Source organism: Ictalurus punctatus, chromosome 22 (assembly GCF_001660625.3).
Source record: "Ictalurus punctatus breed USDA103 chromosome 22, Coco_2.0, whole genome shotgun sequence".
NCBI lineage: Eukaryota > Metazoa > Chordata > Actinopteri > Siluriformes > Ictaluridae > Ictalurus > Ictalurus punctatus.
In genome coordinates this window covers 6,195,554-6,209,473 of record NC_030437.2, presented here as the reverse complement: position 1 = coordinate 6,209,473, position 13,920 = coordinate 6,195,554, and the positions used below count along the sequence as shown (strand labels likewise).

Genomic DNA, 13,920 nt, shown 5'->3' with positions numbered 1-13,920 from the left:
TTTTCTACAACAGCATCAGCACTTTGTAAGCGTTTATTTTTTAAATATTTAAGTTTGCCTTAAAAATATTACTATGTTATTGAATCAAACTACAGCTAAAAATAATATTTAAATCAAATAAGTATAATAAATACATCAAGCATTTTGTTTAAGTTTTCTTAAATAAAAGACATGCACAAGTGCTAAATTCATACAAACAGACATTTAATCATTTATAATTATATAAACTATTAAACAGTGGTCAAAGTGCTTTACACATCAGCAAATAAAAGAACAGAGAAAACAGTAGCTGTAAAAAGATATTGTGCATTATAAGAGAACAAAGAAAACATTTTTAAAAATTTAGTACTGTAAGTAATAAATAAGATTTATAAACCTATTTCTAGACATTTTAATAATTTTGAAGTTGTACATTGTGTTACGACATGGCGAAATCGGAGAGGCAGCTCACAACGTGTAGTGCCGCCCAGGGACTTGGCGGAGGAGGACTACACTTCCCAGCCATACCCGTGCTCGAGTTCGCCGGAGTTCTGATTACGAACACCTGCAGACACCTGAGGTTATATAAGGGCCTCCCTAGCATTAGCCGCTTGCGAAGTAACCGCTCAGCAACCTTGTCCCTGTTTGTTTACCAAGCCGACTTTCCTAGAAGTGTTTTCCCTGGTGCTCGACTTAACGCTCGTCTTTCACTACGCTTTTGCCTACGCCCCTGATACCTAGCTTACCTGCTCTATCCCGACTCAATTCTCATTTCGTGCTCAGTCTCACGTCTTCTTTCCGCTAGCCTGCGCTTGTCTCTGACTACACTCTGTAACAGATTACTTTGCCGTACTATGGAGGCAGCGGGCACCCCGGATTGGGAACGTATCATCCTGGAACAAAACCGCGCGCTAGCAGTGTATCGGGATGAGATATCCGCGTTGTGTGCCAAAGTCTCGCGACTGAGCGTTTCCGCATCTGCCAACACCACACCCCCGGCTCTCATGTCACCACCGCCGACCTCCAGAGCGCATGTTCAGCCGACGCCAGCTGCGCACATTCCAGCGTCGGCTGTTCACACTCCTGCGCCGACGGCTCACAACAAGCCTCTGCCCACACCAGAGAGATATGCTGGGGAGCCGGAGCGATGCAAGGGCTTCATATTACAATGTGCGCTGTTCTTTGAGAGCCACCCAGAGATGCCTGAAGTCCGTAAGTTGACCCATTTCATGAAACTACTCTCTCCGGAACAGCCCTGGCGTGGGCCACGGTGGAGTGGGAGCGAGGAGGTGGTGTCAGACCCTCGCTAGATGACTTCCTTGCCCAGTTCCAGCGCGCCTTTCACCATTCTCCTGATAGCTGGGAGACTGGCGATGAGCTCATGCAACTCAAACAGGGCTCGCGTACCGCAAGAGAGTACGCGCTGGATTTTCGCACTATCGCTGCCCGAAGCGGCTGGAACGAACCAGCCCCTAAGACCGCGTTTCGCCGCAGCCTCGATCCGGAGTTACTGCAAGAGTTGGCCTGTCGGGGTGAACAGCTAACTTTTGATGACCTCGTGGCTCTGACTATAAGGCTGGATCGTCTGCGCCATACCCACCGCCCCGTACCGCACGGTTTACTGCCAGCTGAGCCGGGCACAGCGAGTGAACCCATGCAGCTCGGAAGGGCACGGGCCCGCGAGGAGGAGAGGGAGAGAAGACGTAATGAGTCCCGGTGCTTCTACTGCGGTGAGGACACCCACGCCATCCGCCAATGCCTGCACAGAAGGCGCCGAGGGACTGGGAGGTGCACTGACAACCCACCTTGTCATGCCCGGGTGAGTCCAAAACAGTCACGTACAGCTCACGTATTCTCTGTACCAGTTGTAATAGAACATTCAGGCCGTTTTGTTCTTTCAGCACTCATCGACTGCAAAGCAGCGGAGAACTTCAGAGATGAGAACACGGCGCAGGAGCTCGGCCTTCCAATACATCCCCTCCTCCGTCCTCGTGAGCTCCAATCCATAGACGGGTCACCTATAGGGGGAGGCGTAATATCTCACAGCACACACCCTGTGTGCCTTCAAGTTAGCGCCCTTCACCACAAAACTCTGGTCCTCTACCTCACGGTCTCCACCAGACACCCCGTTATCCTCGGACTCCCCTGGCTAGAACAGCACAACCCCCAAATCTCCTGGACTGACAAGCAACTCGCCCAATGGTCCTCGTATTGCTCGCATAATTGTTTGAGGGGCCCTGCGGTCCCTTTGGCCACCACGACTGTGGAGAGTCCCCTGTCGCTTGTCCCGGTTAAAATCCCCCCAGAGTACCGCGACCTCCATGAGGTGTTCAGCAAGGAGAGGGCCAGTTGTCTCCTGCCTCACAGACCCTACGACTGTGCCATTGACCTCCTTCCCGGGGCCAGCCTACCTAGGGGCTGTGTGTACCCGCTATCCCAAGCGGAGCAGCAGGCCATGGAGGAGTACCTTCAGGTACTCAGGACATTCGACCGTCCACATCCCCTGCGTCTGCCGGGTTCTTCTTTGTGAAGAAGAAAGGAGGGGGCTTCCGACCATGCATTGATTATTGGGCCCTCAACCAAGTGACCGTTAAGCACCAATATCCACTGCCTCTCGTCCCCTCAGCCTTGGAACAGTTATGGTCCGCCACCTTCTTCACTAAGCTGGACCTCCGCAGCGCTTATAACTTAATTCGTATTAGGGAGGGGGACAAGTGGAAAACGGCCTTCAGCACCACCTCTGGACACTATGAGTACCTGGTCATGCCGTATGGGCTCGCTAACACCCCCTCCGTGTTCCAGAACCTGATCAACGACGCTCTGAGGGACATGCTGGGAAGGTACGTTATTGCCTACATCGATGACATTCTGGTTTATTCGACCTCCCTGGAAGAGCATGTCCAGCATGTCCAGCACGTACTGCAACGCCTCCTGCAGTACCAGCTTTACATAAAGGCCGAGAAGTGCGAATTCCATCAGCACACAATGTCTTTCCTGGGAAATATATCATTAGCCCAAGGGGAGTCGCCATGGACCAACGTAAGATTCAGACGGTCGTGGAGTGGCCCACTCTGTGAACCATCAGGGAGTTCCAGCGTTTCCTTGGCTTCGCAAATTTTTACCGAAGATTCATTAGGGACTTCAGTAGGTTAGCGCAACCCCTGATGTCGCTCCTGAGAGGTAAGCCCAGGCAACTGCTTTGGACCCCAGTCGCTCAGGAGGCTCTGGAGAGACTTAAGCGGGCTTTCACCATGGCTCCCATCCTCAGACACCCGGATCCCTCCAGACCGTTTGTCGTGGAGGTCGACGCGTCGGAAGTGGGAGTGGGAGCCATTCTATTGCAAAGGTTTGGCGAGAGACCCAAGTTACACCCTGTGGCCTTTTTTTCCCGGAAGTTGTCACCAGCAGAGCAAAACTATGATGTGGGGAACCGTGAACTTCTAGAAGAGTGTAGATACTGGTTAGAGGGGGCAGTACACCCATTTGTTGTCTTCACAGACCATAAGAACTTGGAATATCTATGAACCGCCAAACGTCTCACTCCTCGCCAAGCCCGCTGGTCCCTATTCTTCCAGTTCACCCTGTCTTACTGACCTGGCTCAAAGAATTCAAAGGCCGATGCCCTGTCTCGCATTTATGCCCCAGAGCGGCCGTTGTAGCAAGAGAATTACATTATGCCTCCCTCCTGCATAGTGGGCACCCTGGAGTGGCCCCTAGAACAGAACTTAGCCCATATCCCCAGTTCCCAAATCCCAGCAGCCTGTCCTCCCAACAAACAGTTCGTGCCGAAGCGGTACCGTCTCGAACTCATCCCCTGGGCCCACACAACTTTGGCCACGGGCCACCCGGGGGCCCGCCGCACTTACCAACTGCTGGCCAAGAAGTACTGGTGGCCCAACATGCCCAGAGAGGTTCAGCGCACCGTATCCTCATGTTCCTCTTGCACCCAGTCCAAGGGACCACGTGTGCTTCCGGCTGGGAAGTTGGTGCCCTTACCCATACCTGAACGTCCGTGGTCCCATCTGGCCCTTGACTTCATAACCGACTTGCCGAAGTCGCCGGGGAACTCCGAGATACTGGTGGTCATAGACCGGTTTTCGAAATCCCTGAGCTTAATTCCGTTACCAGCCACCGCATCCGCCTTCACCACGGCAGAACTCCTGTTTCAATAGGAGTATACTTTGGCATACCCAAGGAGATTGTGACTGATAGGGGCCACAGTTCACATCGCGTGTTTGGGCCAGTGTTTATGAGGAAGATGGGGGTCGCCATTGATCTCACTTCCTGGTACCACCCCCAGGCCAATAGACAGGCAGAATGGGCCAACCAAGAAGTCATACGGTTCCTTCGGACCTACTGCTCCACCAACCCAGGGGACTGGAGCCAGTACCTACCATGGGCGGAATACACCCAGAACTCGCTACGGCATTCCGCCACCCAGCTCACCCTGTTCCAGTGTGTCTTGGGTTACCAGCCACCATTATTCCCCAGGAACGCGTCTCACACGGACTCGCCAGCAGTGGATGAGTGGTTCCGCCGGAGTGAACGGGTCTGGGAGCGTGCCCACCAACAGCTGGTGCAGGCGTCCCACATCGCTAAACGAAAGGCTGACCGGCGCCGGAGGGCTCACCCTAATTATCGACCCGGGGACAGGGTGTGGCTCTCCACAAGAGATTTGAGATCACCCCTCACGGGCACAAAACTTCAACCAAAATATCTCGGGCCCTTCCGAATTCTAAGGCAAATTAATGAGGTCATGCATCGTCTGGACTTTCCGAGACACAGTCGCATCACCCCGTCTTTCCACGTCTCACTTCTCAAACCTGTGACCTCGGGGCCCTTGGTCACAGCGGTGCCAGAGGACTCCCCACTGGAACCGCTGGAGATAGAAGGCCGCCCAGCCTACCGCGTCTGCGACATTCTAGACTCCAGACAGAGGAGGGGAGGACTTCAGTATCTGGTAGACTGGGAGGGGTATGGACCAGAGGAACAGTGCTAGGTCCCAGCCCGAGACATTCTGGACGCAAGCCTGTGTAAGGACTTCCATGCGGCTCATCCAGACAAACCGGCCCGGGGGGGGGCCTCGGGGAACTTTGGCTCCTGGAGTGAGACCTTTGGGGGGGGGGGGGGTCTGTTACAACACGGCGAAATCGGCGCGGCAGCTCACAACGTGTAGTGCCGACCAGGGACTTGGCGGAGGAGGACGACGACACTTCCCAGCCATACCCATGCCCATCGCCGGAGTTCTGATTACGAACACCTGCAGACACCTAAGGTTATATAACGGCCTCCCTAGCATTAGCCGCTTGCGAAGTAACCGCTCAGCAGCCTTGTCCCTGTTTGTTTACCAAGCCGACTTTCCTAGAAGTGTTTTCCCTGGTGCTCGACTTAACGCTCGTCTTTCACTACGCTTTTGCCTACGCCCCTGATACCTAGCTTACCTGCTCTATCCCGACTCGATTCTCATTTCATGCTCAGTCTCACGTCTTCTTTCCGCTTGCCTGCGCTTGTCTCCGTCTACGCTCCGTAACACAATGTTTATTGCATTTGCTTCGTTTAAGAAAAAATGTTTTATTTGAGAAAAAAAAATGATGTTTCAATAGAATACTGAAATAATTGTGAAATTTATTGATCATTAAGGATTACCTATTTCCTGATATATCGTATCAAAGGAATATACCTGGAAAGCGATAATAATCAACTCATGTTGCTGTCATGTGAATCATTGTCAGGAAAAGGATTAAAGGCAACATTTCCAGTCATTACACTCGAAATAAAATGTGCTCCCTAGTCAAGCTGTCTTAACAGGTGATTGATTGCTGCAGCAACTTCCAGAACTCAACATCAGCCTGAATAAATAAAATATATAGAAATCACCAAAATTAATGTTTGACATTACACAAAACATATAGTAGGGAGCGTCTCAATCAGCTCCCTAGATCCCTAGGTGGTGAATCAGTATATGGTGTACATGAGCTCGGGCACTGGTAAAGACCCTGACTCACTACACATTAGGATACTGATGAGCCAATTTCCAGTAACATGACTACGTACTCGCGTTGTAAAACATCACCACTGGCACTTAACCACAACATGCAGGACAGACATCTTTCTAACATTACATGTCATTAATTTGTCTGTCATGGTACTTCAAGTAGGTTCGTAGACTAGTTAGTAGATTTTTATAAAATCATTAAAGTCATTAGACTCAAATAAAAAATATATAGAACGTTAAATAAAGTTAAAAATCACTAACGGAAGTAATCATTTGAGAGCTACAACAGCGTTCGTCCGCCACATTGTTCAATCTGAGAGGCTGCTGAAAACATGGTGTCATTTTCAGTAAGGGAAAATAATGAACATCTATGCTCATTGATCTTCGTGGTGCATTGTGGGATTTTTAGGGAGCAAACGTCCCAGTGCACACTGGTAGGATTTGGCAAGTGAGACAGCCCTTCAAATGGACCACTCCCTGATCAGTGTCATGATTAATGAACTATGGATCTGATTGAGACGCACCCATAAACTCATATCCATTACGTCACAAACAAGTCTATAAATTTCTGATTGCAAATTCATGACAAAAAAGTTTTGTTCAGTCATGTGCTGATTATTTTAAAACAGGTGCAAGAACAGAAATAAGGAATGAATATAATGAATAATATGGATTAACAATGGTGGCTACACAGATTTACACTGCAACCATTTTATGGTTACAATATGGTGTCAGTGTTTTTCCATACCTAATTCAGTTTTCCTGAAAGTCAAATCAAAATTGCATAAATTATGCAAATAAACAGGTTAAGAAATGAAAAAATCCTGATTAACTGGCCAAAGATTTTGGTGCATCACTACAGTTGAGTATTAAAAAACAACAAGACTTAACAGTGTGTGGTAGAAATGCGAAATGTTAGCATTTGGTATGATTTCTGATGAGTTTGATATGAGAACGTGAGATTTAAAATCACATACAGTGACCTCCACTAATATTGGCACCCTTGGTAAATATAAGCAAAGAAGGCTGAACAAAAGATCAAAAGGTTAAACAATAAAGACAATTTTCACAGCTATATTTGCTCATATTTACCAAGGGTGCCAATATTAGTGGAGGGCACTGTATGTTCTTGAACTGTATAAACAGTTCTTGGTCCTGGATTCCGATTATTGGACCTTATGGTACTACGGCAGCTCTGACTACACTGTAAGCACAGATACACACTCGGGGCTGTTATTGATGGGAAATTATCTAATCTGACCTGTAATTCTTCCACCAGTTTTAAATTATCGTCCAGCTCCTCTTTCTCTTTCATGTCACTCGTTCTGGACTCTGGAATATCACCTGCTTTCCAGTATGGATCCTGTTCAATCGGATGAGCGTATCCGACTGAGTAGTCCTGAGGAATGAGTGGGAAAATTCATATTAATATTATTTACACATCAAGGTTTTACTTTTAACTCTTTGACCTCCCAGAATTCCCTTCATACAGCAACATGTACCATCAAACCTTAACATGCCTACACTGGCTAAAATAATGACACTAGTCATTTTTAGTGATCAGAACAATACATAAACTTAAAAAGGGTTCCCAGTTCTTACAGGGTAATAGCCACAAGGAGAGTAGGAAGCAGCTGGTTGTTGAAAGCTTGGCACTTTAGAATCCAAGAAGTCTGGGCTAGGGCACTGATTCACTGGGGGTGGGAAACATTGAATGTTAATAAACAATTCATTTCTTGGTAAGACAAACACCACATCACTAAGATAGATTATTCAGGAACGATATTACAGCTCCTGCAGCCCCTCTGCACACAGTTTTTGTTCATTCTTTGCCTACTGTATTAAATAATATGTTGAAATGTCAATCTTTAAAGGTAAAAAATTCAATTTGTTTTATTCCTGAGTTGTACAAATAACCTGGAAGATATGTAAAATGATAAACCATGATTAAGCCACACTAAAACAACAATGCATTAAGCTGTGCCTGCATCTGCTGCATAAAGCAACAGAATATGTTTGTTTGTTTTTTAAAATCCACCACATTGCCAAGCACCACGGGGTAATAATCACTCAATTAATGTTAAAAATGAGTTTATGCAAGGCATTGTGGGACTTCCTGCTTATAGGTACAGACTAATGACATGAGGGACAATCATGTTCTGAAAATGGACTGTAATGGTGTTGATACCCCACTCCTGTACACTCCCACAGCCCTTTTTAATTTAATGCTGAGAAGTTTGAGCTGGTGAAAGGGGACACATTCAAGTAAAATATTAGTTGCTAGATAGATATTATTAGCTGTTAATAGATATTTAAATCTAAAATTTAAATTTTTGTTTGCTTTTTTTTTTTTACAGCATTTATTTTCTATTCTAACTTTAGAACTACGGTGTTCTGGCATTAAACATATAACAGTTGTTAGAATGACTCATTAGAAGACTCTGAATATCTGAATTATGCACTGAAGGTTTAATATCAAAACATAGAATTATATTGACTGATATTGGTTATCTTAATTTTTATCTATTAAAAATGTATATTTGGGACAAAAGATAGATAGATAGACAGATAGACAGATAGATAGACAGATAGACTGAAACACCAACACTGAAATTGTGAAACAATGGACTGGGCTCCATCCTAAATTGCATACAATTAAACTACACGTCAGAATAATGCACTATACTATTGTATTTACTAAAGTAGAGTGCAAATCGAATGCTTATACTAATTAAGGCTGAGCTCACAAGTATTATAAAGGGGACAAAATGTATTAAATCATCATCACCTGGTGTGTAAAACCCATGCTGTGAGTGATGAGGCATGACGCCCTGCTGCATGTGCATGACGCTGGAGGGATGTGCACTCGGCGAGTCCACTGGGAAGTGGTGGGACACAGGGACCGGCACAGCGTTGTTAGTGTTTAAAGTAACTGGAGAAGGATCAACATGGCCCACTACAAATGCTTGGGAGGAATTGGATGTTCTGTCGCACTCCTTCTCCTGCTGAGGGCCATTACAGGGATGATGGTAAGGGGTTCCCTGATGTCCAAGCAAGACTGAACCTGAACAGATAGAAACAAGTCAAGTATTAATAAACTAACACTACAGATGATGACCGAGGCCACAAAGTTATCTAGCTGGCACTGTACTAGCAAAATGACGTACCCTTTCTCATTATATTTGTCTATTTTCTCTTTTTTTCTACACATTCCTATATATGCACAATCTTTTTTTTTTTTTTTTTTTTTAAAGGCTAATGGATTTCTCTATCCAGTCTTTCAAATATATTATTTAAATATATTATATTTAAATAATTCGCACAGTGGCGGAGAAACCTGTGGACTAGGGTTGAGGTGGGTTTCTTCCAGGTTCCAGGTTATAAGTGGAGTGTTTATGGTAAATTGGCACTATATGTGAATGAGTGTGTGAATGTGTGTGTGCGCACGGTGCTTTGCAATGAACTGGTGTCCCATTCAGGATGCCCAGTTTTCTCAGGATAGGCCCTGGATCCGTAATGAACCTGACTAGGTTAAAGTTGAAATGAATGAATATATTCTGCCTATTCTTTTTATCTGCTCGTTGAAACACTACCAACCTGTTTTCATTAAGGCAGAGGTTTCCTGTGGCGAATTCAGCATCACATTATGGCAAGGTTTTGACTTCCTGTTGGTCACCTCTATCCCGGCGAGCTTGGCCTTGTTGAGACGCGTGAGTCGCTTTAGTTTGAGTAGAAGCTCAGGCTTATCCCGTTTGAAGTACGGGTTGTAAAAGTGGTGCAGTTGGGCCTTAATGGATGAGATGTTGGGATGCTTGTCTGAGACGTCACGGTCTGTGCGTTTTTTTCTGAAACCGTACAGGTTCAGCTGGCGAACGAAACTGATGAAGTCTGTCGTTCTGAAATACTCGGTCACCTGTCTGGGTTGGGACAATAGCACTTCAGCTTCGAAGGGTAGCTGATGGATGAGTATTCCTTCCCCAGTGGCATCCCAACAGATTGAGTGAATCTGAGGATCGTTCACCAAATGCCACAACTTGCCAGGGAAGTAGATGGGGTTGATCAAGCTGACCAAAGTTGTTTCATTGATTTCCATACCAGCTAAAAAGATTTGTAGCCAGCTGGGTGAAAAAAAAGGAGACTGAATGTAACAATTACTTTCTAGCACTAACTAGATAGTAGGTGGCTAGCTAACACATAACACATTCATCTTCAGTAATAGCTGAAAATCACTAACAATAACAAGCTATAGCATTAATGTTATCAAAATTGACCATTAGAGTTGTCAAGCAACCTGGCCGTAGCCTAAATATTCAAACAAAAACAGACCCAGAGTACTTTCTAAGAGCTACATGATCACATGTGAAATATTTCTTATATATGAGCACATACACCTGCTATGTGGTCCTGTAACCTGTGCCTGTGACGCCGTTCAATCCCAAAGTAAAGTCCTGGTGCGTATTAACTTGTATCAGAAAATAGTGACGATGCTATTCGGCATGTTTTGTAGGAGAAACGGTGAATGTTTAGGTCAGCAGTGGCAAACATACTTTAATGTAAAAGTCAGTTCCACGTTCCAGGATTTAACACTATAATATGGTAAAGCCATAATCTGGAACATTTTGATTGAACTGCAGTCTGTTTTTCTTTTGATGTTTATGTATGTAGGCTCATCACTCAGGTATGATTATATCAGCCTATGACAAAACAATGCTGTGCCGTACACTTTTAACTTTTCAGTGGATAATACAGAAATTCCCAAGTTCATAACAGACTGTAATGATTGATTGAGAAATATAAAATGTATATCCATCCATTTTCTATACCACTTATACTACTGGGTGTCGGGAAACCTGGAGCATCGGTCAGAAGGCGGGGTATACCTGTGAGGGAAATTTTCATTTTTACTTTGTAATAGATTTGCTGTTTTTCTGTTTCATTCTCAACAGAGGATAACGCCTAAGAAGGACATGTAATGTCACTTAGATCAGTACAGAATGTTTATCTGCTATAAAGAGACACAAACATGTTCTTCTGTTCAAGGTTCGTCTGCACATCTAAGACCCTGAAACAAAGCCTGTTTGAATTGCCTCAACCCGCTTCTTATCGGTACACAAAAGTGTGCCATGCTCTGCGTTTCATATCTATAGTAGTGGTTCAGCACAACCACTTCAGAACGCTCTCATTATTCTATCCTGCTTTATTCTATCCTGTATTAACCATCTTTCTGTAATACACCTTTTTTTACCTTCAGAGGACTTCAGAGGTCTGCGAGTGTTTCCTTGCTAATTTCCACGACAATTTGGCGTCTCCTGGCTGGGCTGCGTACGTCTTCTCAGGTTTTCTGGACAACAGTGGCCTCCCCACTAAATGGTAGGAATCTTCAAGAATTTAGAATTAGAATATTGTGTCAGTGTATTGCTGTCATAGTGTATTGCTGTCATAGTGTATTGCTGTCTGTATGGAAGGGACTCAATGATATAAGAAATGCGTGTATTACATTGAGAGAAGTACAACATGGAGCGGTTTCTTATAAGAAGTTCCAGGAATTTCACCTCTGCGATGGCAGAGATATTGGTGTTTCTTAGATCACAGCTTCAAAACTAAGATATATACCGACAGTGGGGTTGATCAAGGTGGCAAAAGTTGTTTCATCGATTTCCATACCAGCTAAAAAGATTTGTAGCCAGCTGGGTGAAAAAAAGGAGACTGAATGTAACAATTACTCTCTAGCACTAACTAGATAGTAGGTGGCTAGCTAACACATAATACATTCATCTTAAGTAACAGCTGAAAATCACTAACAATAACAAGCTATAGCATTAATGTTATCAAAATTGACCGTTAGTTGTTGTCAAGCATCCTGGCTGTAGCCTAAATAATCAAACAAAAACAGACCCAGAGTAATTTTTAAGAGCTACATGATCACGTGTGAAATATTTCTTATATATGAGCACATACACCTGCTATGTGGTTCCTTTTGATAGTTCTCTGTTCCCTTATCGCTTCTCAGAACCATTAAAACTGGTCAGGAACAGTTACGCGCACACACCGGCCTCGAGCATTTAAATTCAGGAGACTGGTTAGGTGGAGGCGCCGGACAAATTCATGAATATTCAATGAGCTTGTGTGGATTTATACAATCAGAATAACCCGTGCCTGTGACGTCGTTCAATCCCAAAGTAAAGTCCAGGTGCGTATTAACGTGCATCAGAAAATAGTGACGATGCTATTCGGCATGTTTTGTAGGAGAAACGGTGAACGTTTAGGTCAGCAGTGCCAAACATACTGCCAGTGGGGTCTCTGTTATTCCTCTAACAGGAAAAAAAAAGCTTTAGGCCATAAATTATGACAAAATGTGCTAATATATAACTCTTCATTAGCAATCCAAAAATGTGAAGCTGTGGCCTTGTGTCTCTCCAACGAATTTTGGGCTTTTACAGCAACGGGGATGAATACTGATAAAATAATAACTGTAATGTTTTTGTTGTTGTTTTGTAAATAATTTTAGCAAATTGTGTTTTTGTTGTATTACATCTTATTTTAGTGTGTATTGATCACTTGTATTTAATATAAAAGTCAGTTCCAGGTACCAGGTTGTAACACTACAATATGGTAAAGCCATAATCTGGAAAATTTTGATTGAATTGCAGTCTGTTTTTCTTTTGATGTTTATGTATGTAGGCTCATCACTCAGGTATGATTATATCAACCTATGACAAAACAATGCTGTGCTGTACACTTAACTTTTCAGTGGATATTACAGAAATTCCCAAGTTCATAACAGACTGTAATGATTGATTGAGAAATATAAAATGTATATCCATCCATTTTCTATACCGCTTATACTACTGGGTGTCGGGAAACCTGGAGCATCGGGCACAAGGCGGGGTATACCTGTGAGGGAAATTATTCATTTTTACTTTTTAATAGATTTTCTGTTGTTCTGTTTCATTCTCATCAGAGGATAACGCCTAAGAAGGCCATGTCATGTCACTTGGATCGGTACAGAATGTTTATCTGCTATACAGAGACACAAACATGTTCTTCTGTTCAAGGTTCGTCTGCACATCTTCTAAGACCCTGAAACAAAGCCTGTTTGAACTGCCTCAAACCGCTTCCTACTGGTACACAGAAGTTTGTCATGCTCTGCGTTTCATATCTATAGTAGTGGTTCAGCACAAGCGCTTCAGAGTGCTCTCATTATTCTATCCTGCTTTATTCTATCCTGTATTAACCATCATTCTGTAATAAACTTTTTTTTACCTTCAGAGGACTTCAGAGGTCTGCGAGTGTTTCCTTGCTAATTTCCATGACAATTTGGCGTCTCCTGGCTGGGCTGTGTGCATTTTTTCATGTTTTCTGGACAACAATGGCCTCCCAACTGACTGGTAGGAATCATCAAGAATATAGAATTTAGAATTTTATGTCATAGGTCATTGCTGTCATCGTGTATTGCTGTCTGTATGGAAGGGGGTCAATCAGTGCATTTACATGGACAACAATAATCCACTATTAACCCGATTAAGACAATACTCTGATTAAGAAACTACCATGTAAACAGCAATTTTTAATTACCTTAATCCGATTAAAGTCATACTTGAAGTAAACACAAATTGAATTAAGACATGTGGAGTACTCCTGTTTCAGTCGCATTATCGACGTGTATTACAGACATGTACACACCTTAATCACATTATTAACATCACGTGAGAATTTTCACTGCATTGTGCAACAGGACATGTACACAGACAGCAGTGCTCAATCGTTTTACGGCAAACAAGAGCACACGGCTGCATCCCAAACCGCGTACTTGCCTACTATAGGCCTGTAGTAGGAGAAATACATGTATCTCGGCTACTATATAGATGGTAAGTACGTGGTTTGGGACGCAGCCCACAGCTTCAAGCAGTCGTCTATTTGCACGTACAGCATAACAAATAATTAAC

General features: G+C 44.2%; 1 protein-coding gene across 1 annotated transcript; it reads right to left on the bottom strand.

The window, feature by feature from the left end:
* Positions 1-243: 243 nt before the first annotated feature.
* LOC108255369 (heat shock factor protein 5) lies at positions 244-13,364 on the bottom strand. Its single transcript, XM_017451296.3, has 7 exons — positions 13,238-13,364; positions 11,220-11,352; positions 9,572-10,092; positions 8,763-9,038; positions 7,577-7,668; positions 7,236-7,373; positions 244-5,828 (listed from the first exon to the last, which is right to left on the bottom strand). Exons 3-7 carry the CDS (start codon positions 10,065-10,067, stop codon positions 5,781-5,783), a joined length of 1,050 nt encoding a protein of 349 aa, XP_017306785.1. The 5' UTR covers positions 10,068-10,092; positions 11,220-11,352; positions 13,238-13,364; the 3' UTR covers positions 244-5,780.
* Between the last annotated feature and the right edge of the window lie 556 nt (positions 13,365-13,920).

Excerpts from the sequence above, each read along its gene's own strand:
- LOC108255369 (XM_017451296.3), bottom strand. The coding sequence starts at position 10,067 with ATGGAAATCAATGAAACAACTTTGGTCAGCTTGATCAACCCCATCTAC. Across the intron at positions 7,669-8,762 it reads GCATGGGTTTTACACACCAG|TGAATCAGTGCCCTAGCCCA; the intron begins GTGATGATGATT and ends TCCCACCCCCAG. Across the intron at positions 7,374-7,576 it reads CTCCTTGTGGCTATTACCCT|GACTACTCAGTCGGATACGC; the intron begins GTAAGAACTGGG and ends CTCATTCCTCAG.